Here is a 17,309-nt window from a genome sequence, read left to right as displayed (position 1 = left end):
GGTGGAATCTCGCTCGCCACTATCGTTTGGTGGCAGTCTTGCTCGCCTCTTTCGCTTTTTATACAAACACAAATGTATAAATGTGTTTGCGTTTGCATAAAGCGAGAGAAAATTCTATAAATACATATATTTTTGTTCCCCTCTCTCTCCTCTCCCAGATCTTGATCGCCACTCTCCTTAATCTCGCTCGCCACTCTCGCCTCTCTTGCTTATACAAACAGAAACGAAATGTATAAACTGTATTTCTGTTTGTATAAAGTGAGAGAAAATTGTATATACAAATGCAAATACATATATTTTCGTCCTATGCACTTATAATTATACAATAAAAATACTCTCCTGCCTAGTTTTCTTTTGCCTTTCTCTCTTTCTTGTTTTATACAAATTCAAATTGTATATAATTTCTCTCTTTCTCGTTTTATACAATTTGATTCAATTGTATATATTCCCTGCCCAAGTCTCTTTTGCCTCTCTCTTATACAAATTCAAATTGTATATAATCGTCATATACACTTATAATTAATTATACAAATACAAATATTTCCCTACCCAAGTCTCTTTTGTCTTTCTCTCTTTCTCGTTTTATACAAATTCAAATTATATATAATTTCTCTTTTTCTCGTTTTAACAATTCGTTTTATACAATTCGCTTCAATTGTATATGTATAGTTAATTATACACATATATGTTGGCTATGAAGCGCAATTATGCAAACTCTGCTATAGCATATAAATATGAATTTTGTGTTTGCTATGTGAGAAAGTTGCCATATAATATCCTATAAAATAATGATTCAAGCATGATAACAATTTCTAATAAATTTGAGACTTACTAGGCATAAGACTGATTTTTGCTAAAAAGAAAAGAAAAAGATAAAATATTAAGTAATAATTTATTTAAAAAATAAACATTAAAAATATACTGATCCAGTTGAAAAGCAAACGTGCAATTTTATAGATGAAGAAGAGTCTTACAAAGCTTTTTGTTTTTTTAACCCTATAGGACTTTGTTTTAAAAAAAATAATTCTAGTTGATCATTAATTTTCTAAATCGAAAAGTAAGCACTATGTTAAACCAATTGAGTTGGGCAAAAAGAAAGAATCATATATGATCAATCTTAATAAAGGTTATGAAGGTATCAAAGGAAAGAGGAAAACCTTTTTAACAATAATAAACTAATTTTGTGTCGTGATCACTTAATTAAATATATTTCTAGGTGTTTGTTTATCTTTAAAGAAAAAAAAAAGACTCACATCAACTTAATCATATCTTCCATGTCTGGACTTCTTATTCTAATCACTAATATCTAAAACCATCTTTTTCTTAATCCACTCAATTAATTGATAAGTAATCAACCTCAAAAAAAGCCATAGTCACAAGATATCTTCATTTAACTTTATAACTCCATCGATCAAAATCACAAGTAGCCTACTTAAATTACCAAAAGACAAAACAAAAAAAAAATATAATAATACTTATATGCTTCAAGTTTGAATAATTCGAGATAAATTTTATGTATACATAAATCATCACTGAATATATCAGTTCATTTAAACTCATCTTAGTTCGACATTATATTACATAATAAAACTACAGTAGTACTATTCTCCTCAAAAGCTCTTCTTAAGCAAAAAAAGAAAAGACTATTTTGGCAAAAAAGAGGAAAAGTAATCCTCTAATGACCACAAATTAATTTCTCTAAGTAGTCAAAGGTGTTAATTTGACTTGAACCCCATATTTAGGCTTAATTGTGAGGATAATTACAGGTGCATGACGATAATTCTCCGAAATAGTGAATCGAAATTTCGATATTAACATTGCTAATATAATCTTAGCTTCCATTAGGGCAAATGATTGTCCAACACAATTCCGAGGACCGGCGGCGAACGGAAGAAAATTCCGTCCGGCAGGAAAGGGCTTCGTGGCAAAACGATCAGGCCTAAATTCATTTGCATCTTTTCCCCAAATTTCTTCACTATGATGTATGGCAAGTACTGGAATCCATATTGATAATCCTTTTGGTATATTAAGATCACCTAATTTGAAATCCTCAAATGCCATTCTGGGTAGTACAGTAGCGGGTGGATATAGTCGTAACGACTCGTTAATTATCATGCTCAACTGCAAAAAGATAAAAATAATTTATACTATCAGTGTACATAAAATTAATTGCGAAAGAAGAAGAAGGAGCCAAAAGGGCCTTATGAATATTTACATCATTCTAATTTTCAGTGATTGAACTTTATAATTTACCAAAATATTGCCCCAATGGCAGCACAGTTGTCAGTAGAATCTAAAAATCAGTGGAATTTATTGACAAGACAAGTTCGAAGTTGACAGACCGACCATTAAATAATGAGAATAAGTAATTTTTATTTCTTCTTATTTCTCCTAACTGAATAACGAATTTTAGTAAATAAAAAATAGAAAGAAATCTCAAAATGTGGAATCCTTGAAAAATACTAACCCAATTAAAAAAAATTAGCTCACGAAGTGACAATAGACTATTGGGGATTTTTGCTACCACTAAAGTTTTACCAAACAGACTATTTTCGTTTTCTTTTAAGATTTTTAGTCACAAAAAAAAGTCATAATTTTTTTAAAAGAAAAAAGCATAATAGAGATTAAAATTACTACGAGCACTTACCAAAGTAAGTTTTGGAAGGTGATCAACAGTAGGTGAATCTCCTTTGCAAACTTGGTTAATTTCTTGACGAACTTTATCCTGCCAAGAGGGATTACTTGCTAACAACATAACCGTCCAAGTTAACAAAAGGGCAGTGGTTTCATGTCCAGCAAAGAAAAAAGTCTTGCATTCATCCATAATAAGCTGCAAATTCAAACTGAATCCATTGCTTGATCTTTTCTTTTGCATCTCATTTAGTAACATTCCTAATAAATCATTCCCATATGAACTGCTTCGTCCAATTTCTACACCATCTTTTCGACTTTGTATTATTTCCATTAGTAGCCTCTCCACTTCCATTTTTAATGTTTTTATGTCTCTATTATATTTACTCGGAAAAAACCTATACAAAAAAAGAACAAAAAATTGAGTTGATATGAATCAAAACACAAAAGTTAAAAATTCTGAATTTAAATTTTTGAAAAAAAAAATAATAATGTCACCAATGCATATATCACATTGATGAGATTACTCGACAATAGAGTCACAATAATCCATTCTGATAATTGAAATAGAATTTTGTCTTTTTCTTAATCTTTTAAGTAGCACTTTCAAATATTGTGAAATTGAACAGTTAACCTGCTTCCGGGAAAGCACAGGTGCCGGCTAGCTTGCGCGCATTTTTTCTGTAGAATGGTTAATAAATGGAATATTTGTTTTCCCTTTTCATAGCTACTGTCAAACTCTGTTCTCGAAATTATTTCAGCAGTGAGTCGAGTCATGTACTCTCCCATCTCGAACTCCACTTGGCCTGATTTAACCGCATTCCCTAGTGATCGCAGCATCCCACTAGTACATTCCACCATATATCCCGCATAACTCTGACCATACATAAATATAGATTAAAATTATGTACTAAGTAAGTAAAAAATATATGTATATATATTTTGTACCTTTAATTTCTCGCCGATGAAAGCTGGAGCAACAATGTGGCGTTGATGGTACCAATCGTCACCGTTGGCCATCAAAAGTCCGCGCCCGATAAAATGTTTAGAACCTTGCTGTTGTAGCCAAGATTTTCCAGAAACACTGTTGTACTTTGAAAAAAGCTCTTTGATTAAATCTGCTTCTGATAAGCACATTCTCGGTTCTGTCCCGTTCCAAACAACGAATCGCTTCCCTGTTTATTTATTTTATAAATCAAATTGTTAGCGAAAAACAGAACATATCATTCTTTTTAAAAACAAACCGAATATAACAAAAAAAGTGTGACAAATCAATATGTATTACTTATTACCATAAATCTTAGACCAAGCAACATAATGGGGCAAAAGGCGAGCGACGATGTCATGGTGAATAGAATCCATGTCATTTGAAGTTGATTTGGAGACAAGAGAAGCCATATCCAAGATATTTCCAACAAGAAATCGAGGTTTGGGACCTCGCACACCTTGTTTTTCCATGATTTTAGTGATACGTTTGGGAATCAAATAGTAACATAAAAGAGTTTCATAGACAATTTTCAGTGACATCAAAATGATGCAAATCAAAAGTAGCATTACAACCATAGCCATGATGGTTTATAACTATTACTCTTATTCCAATGGAGAGTGAAAAATAATATATAAAACTCACTGAGATTTATGTGTTTGAATTTCTTTTGTGAGATTTTGAGGGCTATTTATAGGTTGAAAAAATAACTAGTCAATAATGAACTTCTATGGTCTATTTTGGACATAAATTAAATCAGAGACAATCCTTCTTTTTTTTGGTTACTAAATCTACATCTCAAATTACACTATTTGGTGATTATCATGAATTGGTAAGATATGATCTGACACCTCTGAATGGTTATATTTTATTTTTAATTAATGGCATTTAATTAACACTTCTAGTGATATAATTAAGTTTAATATTTGTTACTCTTTCAAGTGAAAAACTTTAATCATATCTAGTCAAATTATTTACTAGTCATGGTAAGTACTAATTAATATGTTGAGCTAATTAAGAAAAATATTAAAGTGATAATTATGTTGGTCAAAGATGAATGTTATATTATATATGGAAATTAATTTATTGGAAAATGTTAAATTTATTTTGTACTAATGGAAATGGCTTAAATATATCATTTCATATATTTGGGATATACCCATCCCTTATAGTTTTATAACTAATAGAGTGACATGTAAAGGGTAAAAACTTAAAAGTTCATTTTATAGAAAAAATATAATATAAAATACATAAATTATGGATTATGGTGTAATATGAATAACATTAATTTTGTTATCAGAAATAACAAAACACATTTTCTCTTCTATGAGTATGAGTAATGTATTTTCTTATCCTGTTTGTCTTTTCTTCTATCATTTTTCTCTCTCTCTTTGTCTTTTCTTCCGTCAATTTTTTTTTTCTCTTCATTTTTTCTTCGATCATTTTGTCTTTGTTCATTTTTTTCTTTTCTTTTCTTTATCCATTTCTCGTCTTCCAACATTTTCTCACTCTTTTATTGTTATTTTATTTTCATTTCATTATTTTCGCTCTCTTTCATTCTTATTTTTTCTTGAGTTATTTTTCATCTCTCTTTTCTTTTTTAAATTTCAATTATTTAATGTTTAATATAATAAGTATTAAAGCTTTGGGTCTTAAAATTAAATATTTATTAACATGAATTTATTATAGATAGTTTAAAATTTTGTGGACCTTTTTCTTAAGTTTTGATAAAGACTGATTGAAAATATGTTTTCACAACTTAAAAGGACACCTAGAAACTTCTAAATAAACATAATATCTAAAAGAAAGGAACTATGTTTTTTTTTTCTCTTCTCTCTCTATCTCAGAGAAATACATCTTAAAAAAAATGTCGTCTTCAAAGTTTAGAAAATCTAGTCTTCCTTAGTCAAAGTATTGCAATGAAATTAGGTTAGTTGCCTTTCCATTCTTATGAATTCAAATCTTTGTTTAATGCTTTACTTCTAATTTTGAGTGAATTCTATAGAAGTTATTTAAAAAGCGGTGTCACACATTAATTAGTTGGATCAACATAAATAACTAATTTCATTTTATATGCACAAAATGTTTTGCTGCCAACCGTCGGATGCATTTACTAACCTTCTACGAATTACTAAATTATATATCCAGCTGCTAATGCTTAAGTCCGAGTTGATGTCCCTATACGATAAAATGTTAAGGCACATTAGTCTGGATCACTTTTAAAACTTGATACACCAAATGAATCCAAGGATAAAAATTCTCGAAAAAGGAAAGAAATAAATGATCGAGATGATCATAATATGGAGACAATTGCTCATAACGAGCCCAGAGACATAATAAATACCTTTCCACCGATGTTATAATATAACCCTCCGATTTGATTACACCACAGAAGGGGTCCATGTACCTAAAAATAATAAGAATGAGAAAATCTCTATAAATTATGTCTCGACGAGAAAAAGGTGAAATCAAAATAATAATGTGGTGGATAATATTTTTGCCTATAATGTTATAATTGAAATAATGCAACAAGATGAGGATTTAGAACCAAGATCTGTCAATGAATGTAGACAGAGAAATAATTGGTTAAAATGGAAGGAAGCAATTAAACAGAATTGACTTCACTTGAAAAACGTGAAGTTTTTTTGACTAATAGTCCGAACACCTATAGGTGTGAAGCCAGTGGGGATCAAATGAATTTTTGTGCGAAAAACCAATGTAAATGGTAAAATCGTAAGATATAAAGCACGACTTGTTGCACAAGAATTTTCGCAAAGGCCTATCATTGATTATGAGGAGACATATTCTCCTGTGGTAGATGTAATTACCTTCAGGTATCTAATAAATACGACAGTTTATGAAAAGCTTAAAATGCATCTACTGGACGTTGTCACATCCTATTTATATGGCTCACTAGACCACAATATTTTTATGAAAATCCCTGGAGCACTCAAAGTCCCTGAAGCATATAAAAATTCAAAATAAAGTTATTCTATAAAACTTCAGAAATCTTTATATGAATTGAAATAATCAAGCGAATGTGGTATAATCGTCTTAGCGAATACTTGCTAAATGAAGGGTATAAAAATGACCCTATTTGTCCTTGTATTTTATACGAAGGTCAAAATTCGAATTTGTAATAATATATGTTTATGTTGATGACTTGAACATCATTGGAACTCCTAAAGAGCTTTCAAAAGTCATTGAGTATTTGAAGAAAGAATTTGAAATGAAAGATCTTGGTAAGATAAAATTTTATCTTTGCCTTCAGATTAAACATTTGACAAATGAAGTATTTATCCATCAATCAACATATACTGAAAAGGTTTTAAAGCGATTTTACATGGATAAATTACACCCATTGAGTATCCCGATGGTTGTGAGATCTCTTGATGTAAATAAAGATGCATTCCGACCTCAAGAAAATGATGAAGAGATTCATTTTATGAAACACCTTATCTTAGTGCTATTGGGGCACTAATGTACCTTTTCAACAATACCTGACCAGATATTTGTTTCACAGTAAGTTTATTAGCGAGATTCAGATCATGCCTAACAAGAAAACATTGGAAAGGTGTTAAGCATATATTTAGATATCTTCAAGAAACAATTGATATGGGATTGTTGTATTCTAATGTATCCAATTCAGAATTGATCGGTTATGTAGATGCTTGTTATTTGTCTGATCCACATAAAGCCCGATCTGAGACAAGTTATTTATTTACATATGGAGGTACAATTATATCATGGTGTTCGATGACGCAAACAATAGTTTCTACTTCTTCAAAGATGATAGTCATTCATGAAGTTAGTTGAGAGTGTGTATGGTTAAGATCAATGACTCAACACATTTTTCAATTATGCGTGTTGGGTTTTATTTGCCCTGATTTCTTACCATAAATAGGTTTTCCGTTTAGGAAAAGATTTTGGATTGACTAATCCTTTTCTTGTAGGAAAAGGTTTAGGACTCTATAAATAGAGGAATCTTCCTTCTAACTTAATCAGCATTCACAATATAGTCTTAAAGGCTTTGAGAGTTTTGGTTAGGGGGAGAATTTATGGGTCACAAGCTTGATACGTTATCACTTGTGTGAACCTCCCATGTATTCTGAGTGAATTTGGTTGAGGTTGTTTCCCTCTGTATTTGTACTCTCATATTTATAGTGGATTGCTCATCTCCTTTGTGGACGTAGGTCGATTGACCAAACCACGTTAATTCTTTGTGTCTTTTGGTATATTTCTCGTTGTCTTCTTACTCATGGTCTTTCGAGGTTTGCATTGCTAGCTTCCGCGTTTACACCTGCTTATTTTCGGTCCTAACAATGCGGTCTTTCTATGCAAACAAAGATTCCAATAATATTGTATGAAGATAATGTTGCTTGCATAACTCAATTAAAGGGAGAATATATCAAAGGAGACCTAACAAAACATATTTCACCTAAGTTCTTTTTCACACATGATCTTCAACAAAATGATGAGATAAATGTTCAATAGATTCGTTCGAGTGATCATCTTGCGGATTTATTCACTAAGGCATTTCCAGCATCTACATTTGAGAAACTAAGATATATGGTTGGAATGTGTCGTCTCTAAGATATCAGATAAGTTCTTCATCAGGGGGAGTAAATACGCGTCGTACTCTTTTTCTCTTAGACAAGGTTTTATCCCATTGGTTTTTCCTGGTAAGGTTTTTAATAAGGCAGCACTCAAGGCGTATTGCAAGATGTGTGTACTCTTTTTCCTTCACTAGGCTTTTTCCCACATGAATTTTCCTGATAAGATTTTAACGAGGCACGTTATCTATAAATATCCAAAGGGGAGTGTTAGAAATTCATTGAATTTTGTGCGGATGTTTTTTTCAATATACACCTAATGTGATGTCCCATTTATTGTACACTTAAAGAGCTTCTAACGTCTTTTGTTTAATATTGTAAACAGATGAATTCTGCCTCTTATAAAAGGGAACCTTTCGCCCTTAAGAAATACACTTGAAGAGATTTTATTTTCTACCACTACTTGTCTTCTTATATTATTTAGTATTCTTATATTTTTCTCTTATTTTATGACAAATTCTTTTTATTTCAAATATATAAATATAATTTATCTATGTGAAATAATTATTTCAAAAAAAATATTTCGACCTAATTATGAATAATCATGAGTATGATACATTTAGTAATGCATGCAAATAATATTGTGACGGTACATTTAGTAATGCATGTTATTCTTCATAAATATATGTGGTTCAAGTGGGATATTTTGTGGACTTACATATTAATATATTATACGCAGATATGTTATATATCATTGAAGTAACATATTAATGATCTAATAAAGTATTAAAATTTTGGGCCATAAAAGTAAATACTTATCAATGTGATACGTGAGTTATTTCTTAAGTTTAATAAAGACTTATAAAAAAGATATATTTTGAAAGTAAAAAAATACCTCTGAATTTTTAAATAAACATGATCCCTAAATCAGAAGAACGATGTTTTTTCTCTTCTTTCTCCATTTCAAAAAATAACAACTAAAAGCATTAGTTAGAAGATTATGTCATCTTCAATCAAATTATTGCAATGGAACAAAGTTAATTTTTTCTTTTTCATTTTTACTGTTTATGATCTTTGTTGAATTCCATAGAAGTTTTCCAACAGAGTGTACATTTATTTTTAGTGAGGAGAGTGTAAAAGGTATGATGATTAAAAAGGAAAATAATTATTTAGGATAATCTTATTTGCAGACTTTAAAGATAATTTGTTTAGTGGTGATTAAGAAAATCTTTTAATTAATTAATTAATGAGCTGTAATATTTTGGATTTGGAATAGAAAAATAAAAAGAGCGACGGCCCCAATGTAGAACGTGGCCTCTTGTGTTTTGCGAAGGGTCAAATTCTGTCTCGGGAACACAAAATTCAGTAAGACAACTAATTAACTACTAATTAATTAACTAATGAGATTCTCTGAAAATAAATTAAGAAAATAATATTACTCATAAACTACTTTTTCAGTTAATGTGAGCCTCCCAAAAAGGGAAAGCAAAAAAAAGATTTTCTTTATCTACTTTAGGGAATGTAATGGCCGGATACTTATATGCGGCTTAACGAGGATATAAGTTTAAATAAAAGAAAAGAAATATTAAATTATTATTTGTTTTAGATATTTTATTATTTTTTCCATTCGATATTGTATTTTATTAAAAATAAAATGGAGGTGTTAAATATTTGATCCATAGACGCTTACAAATATGATATATTAAATAATTTAATTTTTAAGAGGAAAAAATCGTGTTCGAAATTGATTCCTATAGGAAACAAAACAAAAATATAACTTAATACACCTAAAAACAAAAAATTAACTTGAATACCGTGTTTGGTCTGAACAATGTTTATTTTTAATTATAGTTAAGTGATAAGTTGAAGTACAAATACAAATTTATTAACTATATGAGATAAACCATATGTAAAAAGCATGTGTCTATTTATTTATTATTTTGATGCATGCACCAAATCAATATATATATATAAATGAGGATCTTCATTCTGCCTATGTGGCATGCCTCAATGATTAGAAAAATATTTTTTATTTTTTTTTTAAAATATGGCTTTTTAAATTATTTCATACACAATAATTTTATGTGTATATATATTTTTACTATTAATTAGTTATTTAATGATAATTACACCTTCTTAAAATCAAGGAATTTCAAAAGGCTATCATATTGCCTCAAATGTAAAAAATTATTTTTATAATATTTTTTTCCTAATGACCGTTTTCTACATATTATTTTTAAGTTTATATTATTATAATTTTTTTAGTTTTTATTGTTATTATAATTTATACCTTCTATTTTTATTATTTTTTAAAAATAAAAAAAATTATAGTTATAATAAAGCTAAACAAAAGATTAGGTGATGTGGCAAATCTCAATCTCAATGGCCACCATTCGTATTTATCTTTTTTTAAATTCTTTAAAAATTTATTCTTTATGTATATGCTAGGTTAAAAAATCACTTTAAAATTATATTTTTTAATTATACCTCCCTCATTAACTCTTCTTTATTTCTCATTAAAAAAATAAGTTTATGAAACTCAAAAGACCATCATTAATCCTCTAATAACTCCCCCTAAAGGGCTATTCTACAAAATAAAATGATTTTTTATCTTCCTTTGTATTTAATTCTCATGACTTCATCTATCACTATATAAGTATCCAAAATACATGTTACATATGCAAAAATTGCTATCATATCAATGATTTAGGATATTATGGTTAAATATTTTTTTTGAATGTTTGTTTTTCAAATTTTCATTTTCAGTTTTGATATGTACTAATTGGTTCTAACATATGGAGTCGAAATTCTTATTTTGCAGGTATATGTTCAAAGGAGCATGTTAGAGGAGCGCAAGATAATCAAGATTCGAGACTAAAGAAATGCTTTTATCCTCCACATGATGAGTAACAAGTTTAATGTTGTTTCCCTAATTTTATATATATTAGTTGAAGTGCTTAAGATTTTTATTTTATTTTTTGTAAGTAGTTTGTTATTACATATGACAAAAATTGCTATCATTTCAATGAGTTAGGATATTATGGTTAAATATTTTTGTTTGAATGATTTTTTTTCAAATTTTCATTTTCAGTTTTTACATGTACTGATTGGTTCCAACATATGGAGTCGAACTTCTTATTTTTTGCAGGTATATATTTAAAGGAGAATGTTAGAGGAGCGCAAAATAATCAAGATTTGAGACTAAAGAAATGTTTTTATCCTCCACATGATGACTAACAAGTTTAATGTTGCTTCCCTAATTTTCTATACATTAGTTGAAGTGCTTAAGATTTTTTGTTATTTTTTGTAAGTAGTATGTTATTTAAAGTTCATCACAAATTTTAAATATAAATCTTTTTTTCTATTAAATTATATGTACAAAAAAGTAAACTACAAATATATTATTTGATTTTCTATTTTTCAGCTTTCTTCTTATAATGTTATCGTAGGAGAGGTGATGTGGCATGCTTCTAAAGTCAAGAATGACATTTATTTATTTTTTAAATTTTTGACATTTTCTAAATTTTTAAAATTTATATAATTTATTTAAAAACCTACAAATTATACATCACTTACATTAATTTAGAAAGATCAAAAGTCATTATTATTTAAACTAAATAATTGATACATTTTAGATTTTACGTTTTATATCCGTTTTGCTCATTTTTTCATGGGTGAATATTGAACAATAATTATAATCCAATTAAATTGAACAATTAATATATTTAATATCTTATGTATGTGTTTCTTTATGTTCTTTTATATTCCTTATTTATTTTTTTGTGATTGTGAAGCTTCACTTTTGCAAGTCGTTGCGTTTATGCCTAAAGGTTAAAATGTCTAATTTTAAACACACAGAAAAGGTCAAGAAAAAATTTGTGTGATATGTATATTAAGTTTGTTTAAACATATTCTTTATATTTTTTTAATATTATTTTATACTAAATTGGGGTAAGATTACGTGTTATAACTCAAAGGAATAATATCAATTTTTAATTTGCAGATTTACAGTATTTTATTTTTAATTTGCATCTTTCATACTTTATCTTGAGAAATTAATGTGATATTAAATATTCTATTTTGATAAAACTTAATGAATTCATTCATACGGCCAAATTAAGGTATGTATTGTTTTGATTGAGAACTATTTTATAATTTCTTTATTAATTCTTACTCAACATTCAAATCTTGATATTTTGATAAATCAAGGAGTCTCATAATATATTTCAATTACTAAATAATTGATGTATTCTTTTGGTTGAGAACTACTTTGAAATCTCTTTATTAAAATATTTCTTACTCAATATTTGATAAATTTTGATATCATGTGTTATAATCTACATCAATGAGTCTCATATATTAGACCTATAACATCTACATTAATGTCAAATTCTAAAGTAATTACTGCTTTCGTTCATTTTACTTATCATATTTTACCTTTTTATGGTTAATTTAACTATTCTCAACGCTCAATTGAATTAGATTAATTCACTATTTTAGAATTAAAATTTAAATATTTTGAAATATGTACGAAAAATACTATAAGATTCAATGTTTCTCACATTAATATGATTTAAAAAAAAACACATACTAAATATAATAACGGTGAAAGTTCATATAATTTAACTCTCAAACAAAATATAAAAAACAAAATAAAATGGGATCGGAAGTGTATATACTCTACAAAATCATGAACATTTTTCTACTTCTTAATTGACACTGTAATTTTGAGAGCTATTTTTATGTATCTTTGATTTAACAATAGAGAGACACAACTTAACTTTTTTATTACAAATATATCGTTGCAGTGAAGTGAAATAATTCATACAGATTTTGCAACTTTTTTTATTGTACCAAACAATGTTCAATCAAACATAAGCAACAATATATACACATTAAACGGAATACAAGCATATGATAAATCAATTATAACAGAGAGGATGAAGAGGCTAACACCCTAAAAAAACAAGCTCCAAATACATATAGAGATTGTCAAATTCAATACTTTTAAAAATTTTGTAAGATAATTTATAATATTTGTTGGTTTATTTAAAAAAAAATAGTATAATGATGTTTTTCTCTAAATTTCTTATGATTCATTTAGTCTCAATGTTCGGAAAATCGATATAGACAATATACTTTGTGGTTCTTATTTTTTTATTTTTTTTTTATAAGTATATTTGTATATGTATTTGTGGTTCTTCATTTTTAAAAAAAAAAAATAAGTTTAAGAACGATTTTATATATATGCTCAAAATATATACAAAATTTCTTGAAATTCTTTTCTTTCTCTACTTTCTATTAAGAAAAATAATTATTTTTTTCTTTCACTTATAAGTTTATTACACGAGTACCTATAGAAGATTAAAAACTTTTAAGTGATTATAAATGATAAATAATATATAAATTAAAGATCTTTTAAAGAAATAATTGAAATAGAAATATAATTTGTGCGTAAATTTTATTAGAAATATATAAATACAATTTATATAAAAAATTTAAAATCGCGCATAGCGCGATTAAATTCACTAGTGTTAATAGTAAATCTGACCAAAAAGAATGTTATTAAGGTAATAAAAAGGATCTCTAGAACGTGAATTTACGTTTTTTCCCCTCTTTTTAATTTATTTTTCTATTCGTTGTTTACAAATAAAATAAATTATTTTCTGTTAATTAAAATTGGACTTATGAAGAGTTATTTAACGTACTGGCTAAAAGAGGAAAATGAAAAAAGAAAGATGAGAAGATATGGCCTAAAAAACTCCATGCGCACAAAATGGTGCAAAAGTAAAGTGAGTGAATTGTGATGTCATTTGATGGAAACACCTCTTTTGAGTTGTTTTCTGAGTAATTTCTAAGTACTTAATATAATTATTTAATAAAAAGAAGCGTAATGCTCACAATCAAAGTTACAGATGTCAAATAAGTAAATTGAATTAAATTTATGATGATCAAATTGAATTGACTTTATAAATAAGCGAATTTTATGATATTTTCAAAAATTGTTTGAGCTAAAATGAGTCAAAATGCAAGTTATAACTTAACCTGGCTAATTGTTAATTAGTTCTACATGCTTTTTTGGTCTTATACGAATATTTAGTGTCTAATTAGGAAAAAATATTTATTATATATATATATATATATCAAAATAAAAAAATATTTTAACATTATTTTTTAATGGACTGATAGGAATTGGCTTGAAGTAGGTAAATAACCGTCCAATCATAAATGAATTGATGGGTTATATTTGGAGGAACTTATATAAATCTTTTTAGTTTAGAAATTAGGTATTTAGATACATTATAGTTTGAAATATTACGTATGTTACTAGATTTTGATGTGTTATTTACGTCTAGATACATGTATCTTTAGATATATGAGGTCAAATTTAGATGTAATTTGTTTTAATACGTTATATTTTTAACTGAATTTGTATGTATTTGGGATTATATAACAAATCTTGTTCACCTTCTTTGCCTCTCTCCCATTTTATGCTCATTATTCTGCTATGTATCTGGTAGAGACCTTTGAATCACTCTAAATACATACAAATACATATATCTAGTTTGATTCGCATATATGTAAGATATATATCAATTTCGCTCGCGTCTCTCCCTATATTTGTGAATCTGGTAGCAAAATATATATAACTAAGTGTAAAATACGTAAGAAATTCTTATTTTAATATATATATATATATATATATATATATTAAAATATGTCTAATTATATAATTTCTACTTATATTTTCGTGAATAATTTTACTATTTATAATTGCAGTTTTCTTTGCCATATACTGAAAACAAATATCTAAACATACTTCGAGTCTTTGATTTATTTCTCATCTTAGTGCTAAAATATTGTAATTTAATTAGTGGGCCATAATTTCCCATATTAATACCTCGTCCTCTAAAGTATATTTTGGAAGGTTCTCAAATATCCCTTTCATAGGCCCTTTAGTGCATTCTCTACTTTAATTATATTAAAATATTATATGTTTAATTGCTATGTTGATTGAGTTAATATTCATTATTTAAGCTTAAGTGCTCTGAAGATTTGACCCATCCCATAATTTGGATGGAATCCTTCTTCACTTTTCAATTAAATTTAAAAGAATTTGGCAGATGTTTTTACAAGCCAAATTAAACCTGTAATGCCTACTTCCTTTTTTTTTTTTTTATAATAACAACTATCTAATAAGGCAGCTATAATACACTAGTGAATATTTAATTGTGTGTCTCCTACGTCGTTTTGAATATATCGACTTTCAAAATTCATAAACAGATCATCGTATACGACTATTTCAAATAATCGCACATAATTAAAATAAACCCACACACAACTATATATTTTATATAAGTTTTAAAAATATATATTAATGTATCTTTATTCGCACACCTAATTATCGTTAAAGTTTAAATAAGCTTTTGGCAGGAAAGAGAAATGCCCTTTGACTTCAATAGGCGTCTAAGATTTGACTCCTATTAATTAAAGATATCTTCTTGTTCATTGTTCATGATACTTTTGGGCTTGAGGCGCAATTTTTTTTTTTAATTTATCACCATTTTGCAACTTGCCCTCAAAAATAATTTTATTTTGTCCACCAGTATAGGATTCTAATTAATTGAAATAAAATAGTTCTAATTAATTGAAATAAAATAATTTTGAACTTAGATTCAAATCGAATCAAATCGCATGCAGTGTCTATTATGACATATTCGTCATCATTACCCCCACAATTATTCATTTTAATACCAAGAAAGAAAAAATAATTAACCAAAGTACTATATTTCAAATTTATTTGCCAAGTTGAATTTGAACAACCAGGTCAATAATATATACTCCCTCCGTTTTACAAAGAATAATCTGGTTTGACTTAAATACGGAGTTTAAGAAAATTAAAAAAACCTTTGAATCTTGTGGTTCTAAATTAAAGTTATGTTTTAAATATACAAAATTGTCCTTTAATTTTGTGGTCTTAAACATGTTATGTGGAAAACTTAAATTAAAATGATACTGAAAAAGAAAGATATCATTCTTTTTTAAACAGATTAAAAAAAAGGAGAAATATAGTAAGCTTATTAAATAGATTTGGATCTAATTTACAAGCCAAAATTACGTTAGTTTATAGGAAGGACGATTACTTAAACCATATAAAGAGTCCAGTGATCAATTTTACGAGTTCATATATGATTTTTTTTCAAAATTTCTCACCCGAGACCTCTAATTAAGGGTGAAACAATTTCATCACTACGTACAAACATATATATGACTTATTCGTTGAGATAAATGTCATAAACACACCTAAAATATGGGTTTTTTCACCCTCCCCTTGGAGCTCCTACCCTTTTTGCTCCCTTGGTGACTCCAACTTGCAACCTTCGGGTGGGAAGTGAGGGGTGTTTACCATCCGAAAAACTGAGTTTTATACCTTAACTATTGAAAGTTGAGTTTTATACTTAAACTATCACTTTTTAGTTTGAGAAATGCACTTCTTTTTTTTATACAACTCTCATCATGATGTGTGTAATACATTCTTTTTTTTATTTTAAAAAATTGTCCTCATCACACTCCACATGGACAAAACATTAAATCCTACGAAAATAAACAAATTATTAGTTTTAGCTAAAATTAAAAATTAAAAAATTATTATTCCAANCCCCCCCTCCCCCCTCTCTCCCTCAAATATAATTTAGATATTATTTTATTTTAAAAGAAATAATTCTATCCAGCCCACCTTACAGTATACTTCCAATTTTTATCTCATTTTGCATTAGATATATATACACATCGAAAGTAGTTTTTACTTGCTATTCAAGATTTTTCTATTTTTTTTGTTTATTTATGTTGTATTTTGTATACTAGACGTAGGTTTTTTTTTCTAATAATATATGTATGTACTTACACATCTAACACTAAATAGGAAAAATGTAGAAAAAAAAAACAGAAATAAAGGATTAAATAGGATGTGTAAATTTTTTTTTTACTAAAAGTAAAATAATATCAAATTATTTGGTGGGGGCGGGGGATGAGTGAGTGGTTTTTTTTTTGGTATGGAGAAGGTGAAGTATGATTTATTTTTAAAAAAATATTTTATAGAAGATATTTTTTTAAAAAAAAAGAGGATAGGGGATTTGGTG

General features: G+C 27.6%; 1 protein-coding gene across 1 annotated transcript; it reads right to left on the bottom strand.

Moving 5' to 3' along the window:
- Positions 1-1,577: 1,577 nt before the first annotated feature.
- LOC107010496 (cytokinin hydroxylase-like) lies at positions 1,578-4,259 on the bottom strand. The gene is made up of 5 exons (XM_015209782.2): positions 3,924-4,259; positions 3,580-3,806; positions 3,266-3,507; positions 2,648-3,029; positions 1,578-2,121 (listed from the first exon to the last, which is right to left on the bottom strand). The coding sequence occupies exons 1-5, from the start codon at positions 4,198-4,200 to the stop codon at positions 1,699-1,701; spliced, it is 1,551 nt and encodes a 516-aa protein (XP_015065268.1). The 5' UTR covers positions 4,201-4,259; the 3' UTR covers positions 1,578-1,698.
- Between the last annotated feature and the right edge of the window lie 13,050 nt (positions 4,260-17,309).

Source organism: Solanum pennellii, chromosome 2, assembly GCF_001406875.1.
Source record: "Solanum pennellii chromosome 2, SPENNV200".
In the NCBI taxonomy this organism is placed as follows: domain Eukaryota; kingdom Viridiplantae; phylum Streptophyta; class Magnoliopsida; order Solanales; family Solanaceae; genus Solanum; species Solanum pennellii.
Note: the sequence above shows the minus strand (reverse complement) of the source record. Positions and strands in the feature narration are given on the sequence as shown.